General features: G+C 33.4%; 1 protein-coding gene across 3 annotated transcripts in view; it reads left to right on the forward strand.

Moving 5' to 3' along the window:
• Positions 1 to 17,597, forward strand: part of CCSER1 (coiled-coil serine rich protein 1) — a 1,421,845-nt gene that overhangs the window by 754,805 nt on the left and 649,443 nt on the right. For all 3 annotated transcript variants that reach the window (XM_012499332.2, XM_030819130.1, XM_030819131.1), the window contains one exon: positions 7,089 to 7,166. In XM_012499332.2, the coding sequence (XP_012354786.1) occupies positions 7,089 to 7,166 (78 nt within the window). The remainder of the gene's footprint in view (positions 1 to 7,088; positions 7,167 to 17,597) is intronic.

Below are 17,597 nucleotides of genomic sequence, written 5' to 3' on the forward strand. Positions count from 1 at the left end.
CGAGGCTGGGGGAGGGGCACCCGCCATTGGTGAGGCTTGAGTAGGTAAACAAAGCAGCCTGGAAGCTGGAATTGGGTGGAGCCCACCGCAGCTCAAGGAGGCCTGCCTGCCTCTGTAGACTCCACCTCTGGGGGCAGGGCATAGCTGAACAAAAGGCAGCAGAAATCTCTGCAGACTTAAATGTCCCTGTCTGACAGCTTGGAAGACAGTAGTGTTTCTCCCAGCATGGAGCTTGAGATCTGAGAATGGACAGACTGCCTCCTCAGGTGGGTCCCTGACCCCCAAGTAGCCTAACTGGGAGGCTAATTATGTGTCTGCCCAGTAGGAGCAGACTGACACCTCACACAGACGGTACCATTCTGAGACAAAACTTCCAGAGGAACGATCAGGCAGCAACATTTGCTGTTCACCAATATTTGCTGTTCTGCAGCCTCCGCTGCTGATACCCAGGCAAACAGGGTCTGGAATGGACCTCCAGCAAACTCCAACAGACTGGCAGCTAAGGATGCTGACTGTTAGAAGGAAAACTAACAAACAGAAAGGACATCCACATCAAAACCCCATCTTTATGTCACCATCATCAAAGACCAAAGGTAGATAAAACCACGAAGGTGGGGAAAAAACAGAGCAGAAAAACTGAAAATTCTAAAAATCAGAGCGCCTCTCCTCCTCCAAAGCAATGCAGCTCCTCACCAATAACAGAACAAAGCTGGACAGAGAATGACTTTGACGAGTTGAGAGAAGAAGGCTTCAGAAGATCAAACTTTTCGGAGCTAAAGGAGGAAGTTTGAACCCATGGCAAAGAAGTTAAAACCTTGAAAAAAGATTAGATGAATGGCTAACTAGAATAACCAATGCAGAGAAGTCCTTAAAGGACCTGATGGAGCTGAAAACCATGGCACGAGAACTATGTGACAAATGCACAAGCTTCGGTAGCCAATTTGATCAACTGGAAGAAAGGGTATCAGTGATGGAAGATCAAATGAATGAAGTGAAGTGAGAAGAGAAGTTTAGAGAAAAAAGAATAAAAAGAAACAAAGCCTCCAAGAAACATGGGACTATGTGACAAAACCAAATCTACATCTGATTGGTGTACCTGAAAGTGACAGGGAGAATGGAACCAAGTTGGAAAATACTCTGCAGGATATTATCCAGGAGAATTTCCCCAATCTAGCAAGGCAGGCCAACATTCACATTCAGGAAATACAGAGAACACCACAGAGATACTCCTTGAGAAGAGCAACTCCAAGACACATAATTGTCAGATTCACCACAAGTTGAAATGAAGGAAAAAATGTTGATATTAAGGGCAGCCAGAGAGAAAGGTCGGGTTACTCACAATGGGAAACCCATCAGACTAACAGCTGATCTCTTGGCAGAAACTCTGCAAGCCAGAAGAGAGTGGGGGCCAATATTCAACATTCTTAAAGAAAAGAATTTTCAACCCAGAATTTCATATCTAGCCAAACTAAGCTTCATAAGTGAAGGAGAAATAAAATCCTTTACAGACAAGTAAATGCTGAGACATCTTGTAGCCACCAGGCCTGCCCTAAAAGAGCCCCTGAAGGAAGCACTAAACATGGAAAGGAACAACCGGTACCAGGCACTGCAAAAACATGCCAAATTGTAAAGATCATTGAGGCTAGGAAGAAACTGCATCAACTAATGAGCAAAATAACCAGCTAACATCGTAATGACAGGATCAAATTCACACATAACAAGATTAACCTTAAATGTAAATGGGCTAAAATTTCCAATTAAATGATGCAGAATGGCAAATTGGATAAAGAGTCAAGAACTATCAGTGTGCTGTATTCAGGAAACCCATCTCACGTGCAGAGACACACATAGGCTCAAAATAAAGGGATGGAGGAAGATCTAAAGATCTACCAAGCAAAAGGAAAACAAAGAAAGGCAGGGGTTGCAATCCTAGTCTCTGATAAAATGGACTTTAAATCAACAAAGATCAAAAGAGACAAAGAAGGCCATTACATAATGGTAAAGGGATCAATTCAAGAAGAAGAGCTAACTATCCTAAATATATATGCACCTAATACAGGAGCACCCAGATTCATAAAGCAAGTCCTTGGAGACCCACAAAGAGACTTAGACATAGTATTCCATGGTGTATATGTGCCACATTTTCTTAATCCAGTCTATCGTTGTTGGACATTTGGGTTGGTTCCAAGTCTTTGCTATTGTGAGTAGTGCCATGATAAACATACGTGTGTGTGTGTCTTTATAGTAGCATGATTTATAGTCCTTTGGGTATATACCCAGTAATGGGATGGCTGGGTCAAATGGTATTTCTAGTTCTAGATCCCTGAGGAATTGCCACACTGTCTTCCACAATGGTTGAACTAGTTTACAGTCTCACCAACAGTGTAAAAGTGTTCCTATTTCTCCACATCCTCTCCAGCACCTGTTGTTTCCTGACTTTTTAATGATAGCCATTCTAACTGGTGTGAGATGGTATCTCATTGTGGTTTTGATTTGCATTTCTCTGATGGCCAGTGATGATGAGCATTTTTGCATGTGTTTTTTGGCTGCATAAATGTCTTCTTTTGAGAAGTGTCTGTTCATGTCCTTTGCCCACTTTTTGATGGGGTTGTTTGTTTTTTTCTTGTAAATTTGTTTGAGTTCATTGTAGATTCTGGATATTAGCCCTTTGTCAGATGAGTAGATTACGAAAATTTTCTCCCATTTTGTAGGTTGCCTGTTCACTCTGATGGTAGTTTCTTTTGCTGTGCAGAAGCTCTTTAGTTTCATTAGATCCCATTCATCAATTTTGGCTTTTGTTGCCGTTGCTTTTGGTGTTTTAGACATGAAGTCCTTGCCCATGCCTATGTCCTGAATGGTAATGACTAGGTTTTCTTCTAGGGTTTTTATGGTTTTAGGTCTAACATGTAAGTCTTTAATCCATCTTGAATTAATTTCTGTATAAGGTGTAAGGAAGGGATCCAGTTTCAGCTTTCTACATATGGCTAGACAGTTTTCCTAAAGGAGTTATAGTATCTTTGTAGAGATACTGTACTAGGGTCTAGAGAGCATTAAAAAAGGTTTTCATCTGGGCTGCTCCACTTACTATCTTATGTGATATTTAGCAACTGATATTAACAAAGTATCAGTTTGCTGTTTTTTATAAAAGGAACAAAAACATAGCTTTTGTATGTTCTGGAGAGGATTCATATAGATATATATTACTTGATACAGTGCCTGGCATATAACCTACATTCTACTAATGGCATCTATTATTAGTAGTAATAATTAAAGTGGTAACGCTTACAGCAGGAAAGAGAATGTGAGTACAGTTAAGTACCCTTAATAAGTTTTTATATTTTATTAGGTTCATATATATTTATTTATGTTGCTGACCTTTATTATAAAAATGTTATTTATTACTTTTAATCTCAGATGAAATAACTTAGAAACTTAGAGAAGAAAAACATATTTTTATTCATATAGCAATATTATATAACTCAAAACCTCCACATATTCAGAACTCAGATTACATGGAAATTTAACAATATGTGTTAATCACAACATCTGTCACTTTCATCTCATTTTAGTTTTACTTTTTCACATAATATGCTAGCCTTTTTTGCTTTTTCTAAGCACACATGTTTTATTAATCATAAATGTGAAAAAAGGGGTGTATTTTGTCATAGCTTGGAAAGGAAACTTAAAGACAATTAGGTATTTTGTCAGGGGAATAGGTTTATTTATAAAATTTATCTACTACAAATTGAGTTGTTTTAATTCTTCACTATCCCTCTGAGAGAGGTTAGAAGAAGGAATGGCAATGTCTGCTTACATGGGAGAATACTGAAAGAGAGCCACCTTAAATCACATGGTGTAAATTCATTGGTGGTCAAAGCTCAGCACACTTCCACGGTTTCTCTTCTCCATATTGCTTCCTTCTGTATGGATGCATACATATATATATCCCTTTTTATGTACAATATAAAGTGAAGGATGTATTTAAATAAGTTCCATTCTCATTTAGTTAAAATATTTTATGGTCTCTAATTATAAAATCGTATTTTGAAAATTGAGCTGACTGTCAAATCTTTTGGCATAGCATTCTATCCTTTCTGGCATAAACTTGAGTTACCACTGTAATCTCATTCCTCACATTGTCCCTTTAATTGACTCCCTTTAGCCAATTTTGAAGTAGTAGTTGTTTATGCATATCTTTGTCATGGTCTCTCTGACTTCTAAATATTTGCAAATACTATTGCCTTCTTAGATTCCATATCACTCAGTTCCACTTCAAATTGGCTAATAGTAATTCATTTTTCTGGTCTTAGCTGGGATGTCAGTAGCTTCTACATTCCAAATTATTTAACTCTTTTGTACGTCCCCTCTCCAACATACCGTTTCCATACACACACACCTCGGGCTCTCTCCGTGGTAACTATATTTTACCTATAGAATGCTAATTGTCTTATTTTTCTGACTCACACTGGAAGTGTCTTCATAGAAAGGGATATATTTTCTTTTTTTCCCTTAGTGTCCCCTCCCCTCTAAGCAATAACCATAATATGCATTTAATAAAAAGTTACAAAATACAAATATATTCCTATCATGGTGAAATTTATGTATATTGAAATAAACTGATAATAATTTTAGTCAAGACTTTGATCATTATATCAAATCAATGTGAAACTGAAAATACATGATGATACTTTGTTTCTATATCTCTGATAAAATATATATATTTATGAAATTAATATAGATAGATTTATTGTATAAGAAATCAAAATTATCTGCAATTCTACCCTCTAGTAATAGCTACTTTTGTGAGTACATTTTCCGTTCAATTATCTATAAAACTCTTTTTATACATATTAAATTTATCAATCTATAAATTTCCATCTACCATTTAGAAATGCAAGAGCTCCATCAAGAATCATCTCCTGGAAGCTATGTATTCTTTCTTTAATCTTCTAATTGTATGTGACAGACATTTGTCATAAACTTTCATATGTTTACGGCCTTCTATTATGCTAAAAATATTTAATTCTTAATTATTTGTACCTAAGTCTATAGGAAACTTAGATTTTATTCTCTACATCTGAATATGGCATACATGTGCATACATAATATCATAATAAATAATTCAAATACATTATTTTTTGTGATTAATGCCTACAAGAGGGAGTGACAATGACATTCCCTAGAAATGTCTGTGTTTTATTTAATTTCCAAAGATAACTGTTCTTTATTTAAAGTTTCTGTTTGCTCTTGTTTTGGTTAGTATATTGGTTAATAAAGTTGTTTGGAATTTTATTTATCATTATTTGAATTTTCTAAATATTATAACTCAGACCAGTAATCCAGAAGTTACCAACACTTTCCAACTCCTATCCTCAGGATGAAAGCCCTTGAAATAGAAATGTGAGCTGTGGCATAATGGAAGCATTTGGCAGCTATTTTCCCCTGCTCTATACATGAGTGCATGACTCTAATTCATATAAAAAAGTTTATATAATTACAGATTTGCAACAAAATTTACTTTTCACATACTTTTGATTCCAATCTATCTCAAAAGTAGATAATCAAACTTTCCTAAACAACCTTTCAACGATGGACAATGTTATTGCTCCTTTACCTATTACTACCTCTCCCTGTTCTTTTCTTCATCCCAATCAATATGTCTAGATAAATACATTTTTTTTCTCGTTTGAAATTTAGTTTGGAAAATGCAGCCACATTTTTACTTATCTTTTTCAAGTAAGTTTTTCAAAACTTCTACCTCACTCATGTAACATCTTCCTACATAATCTAATCTGCATCTAATTTTTGTCTGACTAGCAGCACTAGATGTTTTGTGATTAGGGAAGTCAGAAGTGATGAGACATTAATAGAACATAAAATATTTCTTTTCTATATTTCAGTAAGTTAAACTAAATTATATTTACCTAAATTATGTACGTACTTTGATAAACATCTCAGATAATCTTGAAAATACCAAGCAGCAATGAAGGAAAGTGTGAGGGAAGAGGGAGGGAGGGGAAAAAGAGAAGAGGGAAAGGGAAGGAACAGGAAAGGAAGGGAGGTGAGGATGGAAGAGTTTTGTGTAACTGGAATTCTTGAGAGTGAGGTTCTTGATAACCATTGTCAGTCCTGGGAAAGGAAGAATTAAATCACAGTCCTTTATCATTTGGGTATTATATAACTATCTTATTAACCATTCAAAAGAAAAGAAAATGATAGACATTCTGCTTTAAAGTGGAAAGCACAATCTCATGGAATCCCATGAATTTCTTTGAAAACTGTCTCAAGTTACTTTAACTTCCTAAACTGTATTGTTTTTATTTAACATGAGTGGTATTTATAGTAAATATTTGAAGATAAAATGTGATCATGTGAGTACAACACTCTCAGCTGTGAGAGGCAGTTAGTAAATATATTACATAATAATTAAACTCAAGATCTCATTTTAAGTGACACATTTAGGAATGAGAAGGGAAGGTCCCAGAAAGAAGCACAGTCAAATTAGTTTACTCAGAAATCGTAGTTTCGCATTTGAAATATGAAATTCCAACCTCGCTCATGTATTACTTCCCTTCCCTAGTTATCACAGGGTTGGATTGGTGTCAGTCTCTTAAAGTAAACATTCGTAAATGTGTAGAGGTTTTTGGAAAGAAGAAGCATAACAAAATTAAAACAAACTGAATGGAATCCATTGGGTCATTTATTAAGAATATTTTTTATTTCAAATATAAGTGTTCTGAAACTGGATCAGCCAAATAGTAGCAACTAAGTTATTTAAAAAAGATAACAGGAAACAAAGCATAGGCATTTGGTCTTGGATTTAAGCACATTATGACTCTACTGTTGCACTGTGGTTCTGACTCAGTGACGCCTACAGTAGAAGAAAAGATGCTTAAGGTGGGACAGTTGTGACCTAAAAATTAAAGCTCTAAATATTTAAGCTTATTTTAAGAGCACTAACAGAGCAAAGCATATGCACAGAGAAGAACACGAATTATACACTAATCAAATTTTAATAAGTGGAGAATATTAGTGTAGAAGTACACACCTCACCAACAATGTGTTGTTGCCGTTTTTTCATTTTGCAGGGAAAAGTCCGGCATTTACAGAAGGCTTTTGCTTCAAGAGTAGATAAATCCACCCAGACTGAACTACTAGGCTATGACGTAAGTAGCTCTGTAAAACCATTTTTAACTTCGTTATTGGTATTCAGACCTCCACAGCTTATTTACCTCTGCGGCTGCTGTGTCCATGCATTGATTTAACAGGATTTAGTGGTGCACCATTCATCTTTTGCTCTTAAACAATCCCCAAATATCTCCTGGAACTAAAAAAGATAATTACAGGCACCAACTAGCATACCAATGCCTTATTAATTTTTTTACACCAACAATTTTGGTACAGTCTTTTGAATTAGTGTATTTGCAGACATGTAGAAGATGTGCATTAGAAGACTAGGGCAATTTATTTTTTAAGAAAGTATTTATATATTAACAGTTTAATAAAGTTACTATGTTTGTAATCACCAAAGGTAAAGCACATCATTTTTATATGCAGACACTTAAAAGCAAAAACAACTTTGAAGAAAAATTTAAAATAATGTTTTAGCTCTTGGGCTTCAGTGCAGGCAGCAGAAAGTAATTTAATTGAAAGTATCTTTCTGTTAGTGCTAAATACTTGTTGAACTGTCAAAATAGGATTGTAAAACATGTTTTAATACAGTATTACATCTAGTAACATTGGATGATTTGGGAAAACGTTGATATAAATACCCATTTTTTTCTTAAACACAGCTAAGAAATTTGAATTTTGCCTAAGTTCATGACTTTAAACTTCCTCTTGATGAATAAAATAAAGGAATTAATTTGATCTTATAGCTAACATGTATGAGGACCCCCTCTTCTGTTTAAAAACATTTATTCTTATTTTTAGCACTTTGCTGATAAGTAGAAATAAAATAGAGATAATTTTAAGTTTTATGATGATGAATAATGATAAATTATATGTTTATCTGCATGGTCTCATTATGTTAAATAACAAAGTTGGATGCTACTTTTGTGTTGCCCTGCAAACTACATTAATTTATTTAATATAAAACTACTTTTCTTTTAGGAAATAAACCAAAGCTTTGAATTACTGCACAAATTGTTTTCAAGTGTTTATAGACCTTATTTTTTTAATTGAAAACCACTAAAAACTATGAATTAAAATTATTCTATTACATTTATTTTAAGGTATATTTATTCTAGATATCTAAATTCTAGATCTCAATTTTGTAACTGAAATGCTTCTAGCAGTGTTGTATATTACTTAAATTATGTTGATATCTATTTTTAAAAAGAAATAATTTTATGGTACTTAAAGAGGATTTACCACAAGTAATTCAATATTGGTCTTTTGTGGGGGACTTTTTTCCTGTCTAAAAACTTGGTTTGTTTGTTTGTTTGTTTGTTTGTTATTTGAGATAGAGTCTCACTCTGTTGCCCAGGCTGGAGTGCAGTGGTGCGATCTCGGCTCACTGCAACCTCCGCCTCCTGGGTTCAAGCGATTCTCCTGCCTCACCATCCCAAGTAACTGGGATTGCAAGAACCCATCACCACTGCCGGCTAATGTTTGTATTTGTAGTAGAGACAGGGTTTCATCATGTTGGTCAGGTTAGTCTCGAACTCCTTACCTCAAATGATCCATGTGCCTCGGCCTCCAAAAGTTCTGGGATTACAGGCGTGAGCCACCACCCCCTGCCTAAAAATTTGTTAATGAAAATATTTATATGCTGGTCCTTGGGATATAAACCCAATATGTGTTTTACAAATAACAACCTTTGTATCTATAAATCTACAAGACAGTTTGTTCAATATGAGTAATAATATCATAATTTTCATTAAATCTTATTCCAATATAACATCATACAACACAGGAACTACAAGTTAAATTAGAATCCACTTACTTCAAGGCCCCAAATTTTTAAATAAGTTAACTGAATTTCAGAAAAACGAAGTCACTTTTTTTACTACTACATGACCTTTGTTGGGAGTCTAGTCTTTTATTTAAAGTAATGTGCTTGGAAAAGAGAAAACAAATATACATTTGGATTCAAATTTTCAGTTTTATTTAAAGAAACAATGTATGGGAGACAGAATTCTAACTTTTTAAATGACAGTATAAATATAAAATGTAAGACTTTTATGTAACACTATCAATTTTATGTGACACTATTAGTGATTGCTTGTGAGAATTGGTTACTGAGGAATGAATGACACCTCTGGGGAAATGACTTATCTGTGGATAGTTATTCTAACACCATAGTTACCAGCAGCCTCTTATGTATTTGCCTATCCATGCCTCATAATTTTCTAATTTCTACGATATTTCTTATATCAATGTCATTTAGTTCTCTAAGCATGAAAATAAAAATTTAAAATGAAGCCATGATAATTGTTAATCCTCATTAACTCTTCAGTGTTCCTAGCTTGTTTCACGTGTTACAGTGATAGTTTAATGCATCTTACTGTATTGAATTAAGGTTAAAGAATAATACTTTTTTTGACACTGAGTCCCTAAAGAATCCCCTCCATATGAGCAAATTAAATTTCTAAAATATGCATGTAAAAACTTACGAAAGTAACTAGATGTAACTGTAATACTAAACCTTAGGGTATCGTGCATGTGAAAAACTGGGGATGGAAATACTTAAACAAATCAAAAATAAGTAAAACACTTTCAGTATGATGAATTACATAACTGGAAATATATGATTCATAAACAGTACAATTTCTCCCGTGACCAGGATATATTTTCAATATTTATTTGTAAATATTTTTAAATATTTTATATGCAATAATAATCATTTATTCTTCAATTTATAGTATTTTGTTCTGTTTCACTCTCAGGAAATATAGTTTCACCTTATTTTAACTTTCAAAAATATTCTATACACACATTATCTATTTATAACTTGCAAATTGTGTTTATTCAAAAACAAGAAGCATCTCATGGAAATCTTGTACATTATGGATGTTTCTTATACTCTTTTGTTTTCTTCTTAAAGCTGCCAGCCTTAGCCACAAATTGTTCTTTACAGATTATTATGGATCATGTTTTATTGGTATGAGTATCAGAATATATGATGCTACATGTCATCATTAATATAATTTCCTTGGGAAAATAGCTGTTGCTACACATTTTGCTTAAGATAAGAAATAGAATCCCCAGAAAACATTAATTATAATAAAATCTATTAAAAATTCACTACCATGAATAAGTTTAAAGATTTGTACAATAAACTACTTTTATCCTGCACCAGATTTATCAGAAGACATGAAACAAATGTTAGTTTACAATGTGCTCTGACTTCTAATGCGCATGGCAAGACGTAAAAAAAAAATTCAGTGTCTCAGCACAGGTCTATAAACAATAGTTTTTGTGATGAGGAAGATTGTTAAATAAATGATGAATGTGTCTTAAATAATCAATGCCAATTTAACCTCTTCCACGTTCCTCTGTCTGCACAGGCTTAGTTTATTGAAAGATCAAAGAATAATTTCTTAGGTGTCACTGTGTTATTAAAACAGGATAGAAGATGAATAGATGTAGTTAAGTAGCATTGCAGCCCATTACAAGATTACATTGAGGGTAGGGAAGTTTTTTATCTAATTACGTCAAATGTATAAACAGATGTTTCAATATAGTATATATGCTGTCTGTAAATATTTTATAGCTTGGACTACTGCAAATAGCATTTTGATTACAATATTTGAGAATGAATAATCAAAATATTCTAAAGATCTTATATTCTGACAGTGAGAAATTCAGATACTTTCATTAATTTGACATCTTTATGGACAGCTTATGTCCTGAAGAAGATTGTTTTTGAAAATGTGACTGGTTGATTGACTTTAAGTTCAAGTTTTCTTTTCAGATAATGCCTGAAATTGACACAAAGTAGTCACAGGATTTAAAAATTTATCTGAGCCACAAATGCACTGAAGTTTTAAGTAAAACAGTTTCTTCCTTTCATTAGCATGTGATTTACACTAACATTTAATAAGAAGCCGTTTTTAGTCTTGAACTTGGAAGTGTTTTCTTTAAGACTTCTGATGTTATCAGGTATTTCATTAAATATTAAATTATTATTAATTACTGTTAGTTTAAATATCATTAGGGGTTTCAATTTGGCTACTTAAAATGAACTGAACTGTGGCATCACATATTTTGTTTCAGTCATGTATGAATAAAGCATAAATGAGTTTGTTAATGGATGCTCATACCACTGTTTATTTTATCAAATATTTTAACACACTTTCCAAAGGTGAGATCTGCTTTATAAATACAGTTTTCTACTTACACATGAGGAAAATAATATTATTTGCATTATGAATGTACACTTTGAAAAACTTTTCAATGCAATTATCTGTGTATTTCACAATCTCTGGTACTTTTCTCAGATTTAATTTTGGTGGTGCTCCTGGCGCAGTTTGCAGACAGTCCTAAAAAATATGAAAATAGTTCATCATGCTGTATTCATGTTAGGAATAAGAATGATTAGTTTTTACTGTAATTTTATTAGATAGAGCAGAAGTGTTTTTTGTGCTGTGCTAATATATTATGTCTGCCTATGGATTAAGCCCCGTTCTAAGAATTGAATAACTATCAATTAGGCTTTCTCATCATGCTGCTAAGATACTGTAGTTTATTAAAGTTTCTGTTTTGCTTTTATTTATTACTTCTTTCTTTTTAAATTCAGTACTTCTCCTGATCATGTATGAATGTGCTCTGGCATTTTTATTAGAAAAAAGTGACTGCCCCGCACATGCTTTATGTATTTATATTTACTTATCTCAAATATTTCTGTTTATTTTTACAAATTAAAAAATATTTAGTTTTAAAAATTGAGTTATATATTCCAGGTTTTCTTATGGACTATAATCTTTCCCATTACATTAAAGATAACTTTTAGATAAGAACATTGTTTAAAAATATCTGTCATGTTTAAAAACACGATTATCTGCCACGGGTGCTTATTAACATGTAATGGAGTCACATCTTATCCAGTGGTAATGTTCTAAGGGCATTACTTTTGAAAATTTATTCATGCTTTCATTCAACAAAATGACTAAGTCCCCTCTAGCAGCCAGGCTCCATTCTAGGTCCTTGGAATATATCCTTTAACCAAACAAAAAATATTCCTGCATGGAGCTTGCAATTGGTGAGGGCATACTTGAAAATCAATAAGCTAGGTAAATAAGCAAATTATATAATGCATTCAAAGTTGCTGAAAGCAATGTAAAAAATAAAAATAGCACAGAGAAAGAATAATTCTAAGTGTATAGCGGGAGAGTCAAGACTATGATCAGAAATTTTAAATAGGGTGATCTAAGGAGGTCTGAGTCTGAGATTTGAGACTTAAAGAAGGTGAGGTGAAAATCGTGTTTAATCAAAAATTCCTTTGTGATGTGCTTCTTGAAAATTCCTTGACATTTCCCTTCAGTCAGTAAGAACTGAGCACTTTGTCGTTGCTGGAGCCCTAGATAAGAATAGCTTCATTTAAACATCATGTAGTATAAAAATTATATTCTAGATTATAAAACCTAGATTCAGGCTCAGTACATCAAGAGACTCACACTAGAGGAATACGGTCTACCTGAGGGAACAGCCAACTCAACTCTTCTATAACATATTCATCTAGCATAAGCACTGAGAAGAAATCTGAGTAAAATCAACCACACTGTATTAATTACATTTGCTTCTCCTCCGTTTGTTGCTTGCATTCACCCTACCCTCTTTTTTCCCTGAATGCTATTCTTCTTCCAGAGCAGACAGAGTTGGATTTATATGCTTTAAATGTATAATTAGACTTCATTGTATATCAGTGTATCCGATTTCTCAGAGGTGTGCTGGTGAAACTAAACATAGAAAGCACTCAATGATTACTTGGTGAAAAAAAATTAAAAGCCACTAAATTTTTTATAATTCTGAAAATTTATAACAAATTAATATGCTTTGTTTCATTGACAAAACATACAGGTATGGATATTGCTATATGCTATATTATTTTTCTCTATTACTTTTTTATATCCAACAAGTATTTAAAAATTACTGCGTTATGCCTTTTAGAATGAAGTATTAAACTCAAATCAGCATAGACAACTAGTAATGTCTAAACATAAGTGCCAACATGCAGTTGTTTTTATAGTGTTGCACTGAATAATTCTTTTTAAAATCTTGAATCTTTGCTTAGAAGCCAGATCCCCCTGGACTGCCACCAGGTCTTTAATTCTGCAGTGACTACATAGAATTAGTATCAGTGAACCAACAACCCTTTTGTTAAGAGAATGTGTGATTGAGATCGTTACAAGGAAAACAGCAAGGCTAGATGTCATCTATGAAAGTTCTTATAATTATAAAAATATTCATTACGATGAAACACGAGGATGTGGAGAGAATGAGTTGTTGCTGGTCCAAGGTTATAAAGCTTGAGTTGCAGAAGAAATAAGTTTTGAGATCTGCTGTACAGCAGGGTGACTATAATTAATGATAATGTATTATGTATTTCAAAATAACTAAATTTCAAACCTCTCACTACAAAAAAAGATAAGTAATGGGATGGTTGATGTGTTAATTTGTTTGATTTAATCATTCCACATTGTATACATATATCAATATCAAAATATCACATTGTATGCCATAAATGTATACAATTTGTCAGTTAAAAATAATGTTAACTTAAAAAAATTGAAAAGAGTACACATGCAGGCGGTTTTATATAGTTTAAAATAGTAATAATAGATATCATATTTGCTGAAAATTATGTTGTGGTAGTGTTGATAAAAGAGAAGAAAAATACATATTTGTTGAATGGAAAATTTCTCCCTGTCCACTTCCACTTCCAACTCATAGATTGCTACCTTTATAGGAAATCTAAATTTAATTTCTAATTTTTCTAATATTTTTCCTAGACTGCCTTAGGAGTCGTTTAGAGTATCTAGTGTACTAAGTGGCATTATATAATAAGAAGTCCTGGCTGGGCAGGGTGGCTCACGCCTGTAATCCCAGTACTTTGGGAGGCCGAGGCAGGTGGATCACGAGGTCAGGAAATCGAGGCCATCCTGGCTAACACGGTGAAACCCTGTCTCTACTAAAAATTTAAAAAAAAATTAGCCAGGCATAGGTGGTGCACGCCTGTAGTCCCAGCTACTCGCTACTCGGAGACTGAGGCAGGAGAATGGCGTAAAACCGGGGAGGCGGAGCTTGCAGTGAGCCGGGATCGCGCCACTGCACTCCAGCCTGGGAGACAGAGAGAGACTCTGTCTCCAAACAAAACAAAACAAAAAAAAGTCCTTACAGAAAGAATTTTTACCACCGTTTGGAAGGAAACACCAAGTATAAGCTTGAAGTATCTCTCATTGTCTATTTACAAAGCATCAATCAATTGCAGCTAATTATTATAATCTGTGTGAAGCTAAGTTCTATGACTTAGTTCAGGTACTTGTTTAAAGTAAATTTTTGTGGACTTATATTAATTTATTTCTATCAAAAACATTGCTTTCCTTTGATGTGGTCTACAATCAGGAAAAATTTGCAAAAGGACATTTATCCTTATTTTTTATATATATATATACGCACACACACGACATATATACATACATGATATATATGTACATTATATACATACATGATATATATGTACATATATATTGACATACACACATAAATATCCTTGAAATATATATATATATATCCTTGACATATATTTGAAATATATATATATATATATATATTCTTGGAATATATATTATATCCTTGAAATATATGTATCTCCTTGAAATATGCCATTGAAATATATATCTGTACATATGCACACACCAAAACATTGTCTATTAATACACACATGCATGCACATATATACACACACACACAAATAAGACATAGGTACAAAAAGTTTGCTTTTATTTGATGTATTATTCCTATTATAGAAGTTAGAATTAGATGCATTCTTTAATTTTTCTGTGTATATAATAAGAATTACTGGGAATCATATCTTACATTAACACAATGTTTAAAATGGTTATTTGAATTTTCATATGATTAAATTGAATTTATATAACTATTAGCTAGGAATATTTGCTGTCCATTTTATTTTACTTGGTACATATTAATATAGAGATGATTTCTTTTTAAGGTGGTAATCAAATTAACTCTCAGAAACACTAATTTTTTAATCACGGAAATCATAAACCCATATACCTTCTAATGAAATAGTGATAATTTTTTCTGTAACATAGAAGATGGTATTTTGTTTTTCACAGTACACTAGCTCATGGCTTTTCTGTTTTGTCATGGTAGAGCTTTTGTTTCGCTAGGCTATCAGATTTCATTAAGTTACTTAATTTTTCCCTCTCAGTTTTCTCATGAGATCTGCTATTCCCTTTGACAACTCTACTTGTACTTGATTTAGATGTACAAAAAGGGATAATATGTACCAAGAGCATTAGTCCTCATTGTAGTCTTTGTCCATCAAAATGTTTTTCAGCTATTTGATTAATGCTTTGGGATTTGAGAATAGCTGTCTTCTACCTTTTGCCAGTGAAATAACTGATATTGATGTGAGAGGAAAAAAGTCATTGAAATGTTTACATTAATAGTGTTTCAAAATAAAACTGTAAAGGGATTTTTAACTTATAAAAAGCCATAGAGAGCTAAAGGGAAAAAAATTCCATAAATGTTTGGCTTAATAACAAGCCAACAAAAGAACATGGATTTTCAGAATATTATATTAGAAAGCTTCCTAAAAGAGAGCCACATGTGTCATTAACCTTATGCTCTATAAAATACCAGGAAATTTTACTCTTTTTTGATGCCACATTGTTAAGGCGGTAATTAGAATTTTAAATTTATAAAGTTGATCTATTATACAGAAAATTTATACCAAAAAGAATGTAATTTGCATTTCAGAGTACTTAAAGAATCAAAGTTCTATACATACCAGAATTATTTCAGGTTTGCTATTATAAATTTTATGAGTTTTCTGTTTATAAATGGCTTTATAGATTTGAATTTAAACTATCACATTACAGGATATTTATTTAAAGTGTGATCTAATATAGAGTAACTTTCAGAGAGAAAAGTACTTAAACAGGTTTAGCATTTTGTTGTATTGGAAAAATATACCCTAAATATGAATGAATTATTCGTAAGCCTAAGAAAGTGCTAATATAGAGTGAAAAGTATTATCTTTTTAAGTTTTGGGGGTTATAAGAAACACTTAGAGCTGGGCACGGTGACTCACACCTTTAATCGCAGCACTTTGGTGGCCCAGGCAGGCGAATCACCCGAGGTCAGGAGTTCGAGACCAGCCTGGCTAACATGGTGAAATCCCTTCTCTACTGAAATTATAAAAATTAGCCTGGCGTTGTTGCAGACAACTGTAATTCCAGCTACTCAAGAGGCTAAGGCAGGAGAATCGCTTGAACCCAGAGGCAGAGGTTACAGTGAGCCGAGACTGCCACTGCACTCCAGGCTGGGAGACAGAGCAACCCTCTGTCTCCAAAAAAAAAATGTTACCTAGAAGTGTGTGTGTGTGTGTGTGTGTGTGTGTGTGTGTGTGTGTTTTATCTTTTTTTTTTTTTTTTGAGACAGAGTCTCGCTCTGTCGCCGAGGCTGGAGTGCGGAGGCGCGATCTCGGCTCACTGCAAGCTCCGCCTGCCAGGTTCACACCAGTCTCCTGCCTCAGCCTCCCGAGTAGCTGGGACTACAGGCGCCCGCCACCACGCTCGGCTAATTTTTTGTATTTTTAGTAGAGACGGGGTTTCACCATGTTAGCCAGGATGGTCTCAATCTCCTGACCTCGTGATCCGCCCACCTCCACCTCCCAAAGTGCTGGGATTACAGGCGTGAGCCACCGTGCCCAGCTGAAGTGTTTTTTTTTTTAATTTATGAAAAAGATGCTAATTGAGTCTGAAAAGATTAACTTTTCTTTGCAGGGGTATCAGTAATATGACACAATTATGTCATAAAATACAAAACTAAAAAGAATTTATGTAATTCATGAAAACGTAAAAAAATACTTGGTGTGAGTGTATTATTTTCTATACTTTTGAAAGTTTTTTTTTTCTCCACTTTGGTTTTAGTATGTTAAAATAATCATATAAATGCTGGATTATCTATAAATATATTACAAATACATAAACATACATGTCTTCATATATGTTTTTGACATGTCAAATAGATGAATATTATTTTACTGTAATGTTAATGAATGCATTTTACTATTCATAATTTAAAGGACTGAATATCATTCAATGATGTGAATATTTTAAACATTTTTTACATTTTGTTTTAAATTTTCTCCTACTAAAGAATAACAATGGCACATATCCTTTAGAAGAGAATTTTGAAAACTCTAATAGAATTATATATGGTCTTATCCTACACCTAGCAATGCTACCTCTAGAAGTTTAACCTGAACATACACTTTCATATGTACCAAATAATATTTTCATAAGGTTTTCTTTATGACCATTTTTTGTAACACTTAAAGATGAAAAACAACATGAATAACAATAGGGCGCTATTTGATAATGGCTCATTATCAAATGAGT

Source organism: Nomascus leucogenys, chromosome 9, assembly GCF_006542625.1.
Source record: "Nomascus leucogenys isolate Asia chromosome 9, Asia_NLE_v1, whole genome shotgun sequence".
NCBI classification, from domain to species: Eukaryota; Metazoa; Chordata; class Mammalia; order Primates; family Hylobatidae; genus Nomascus; species Nomascus leucogenys.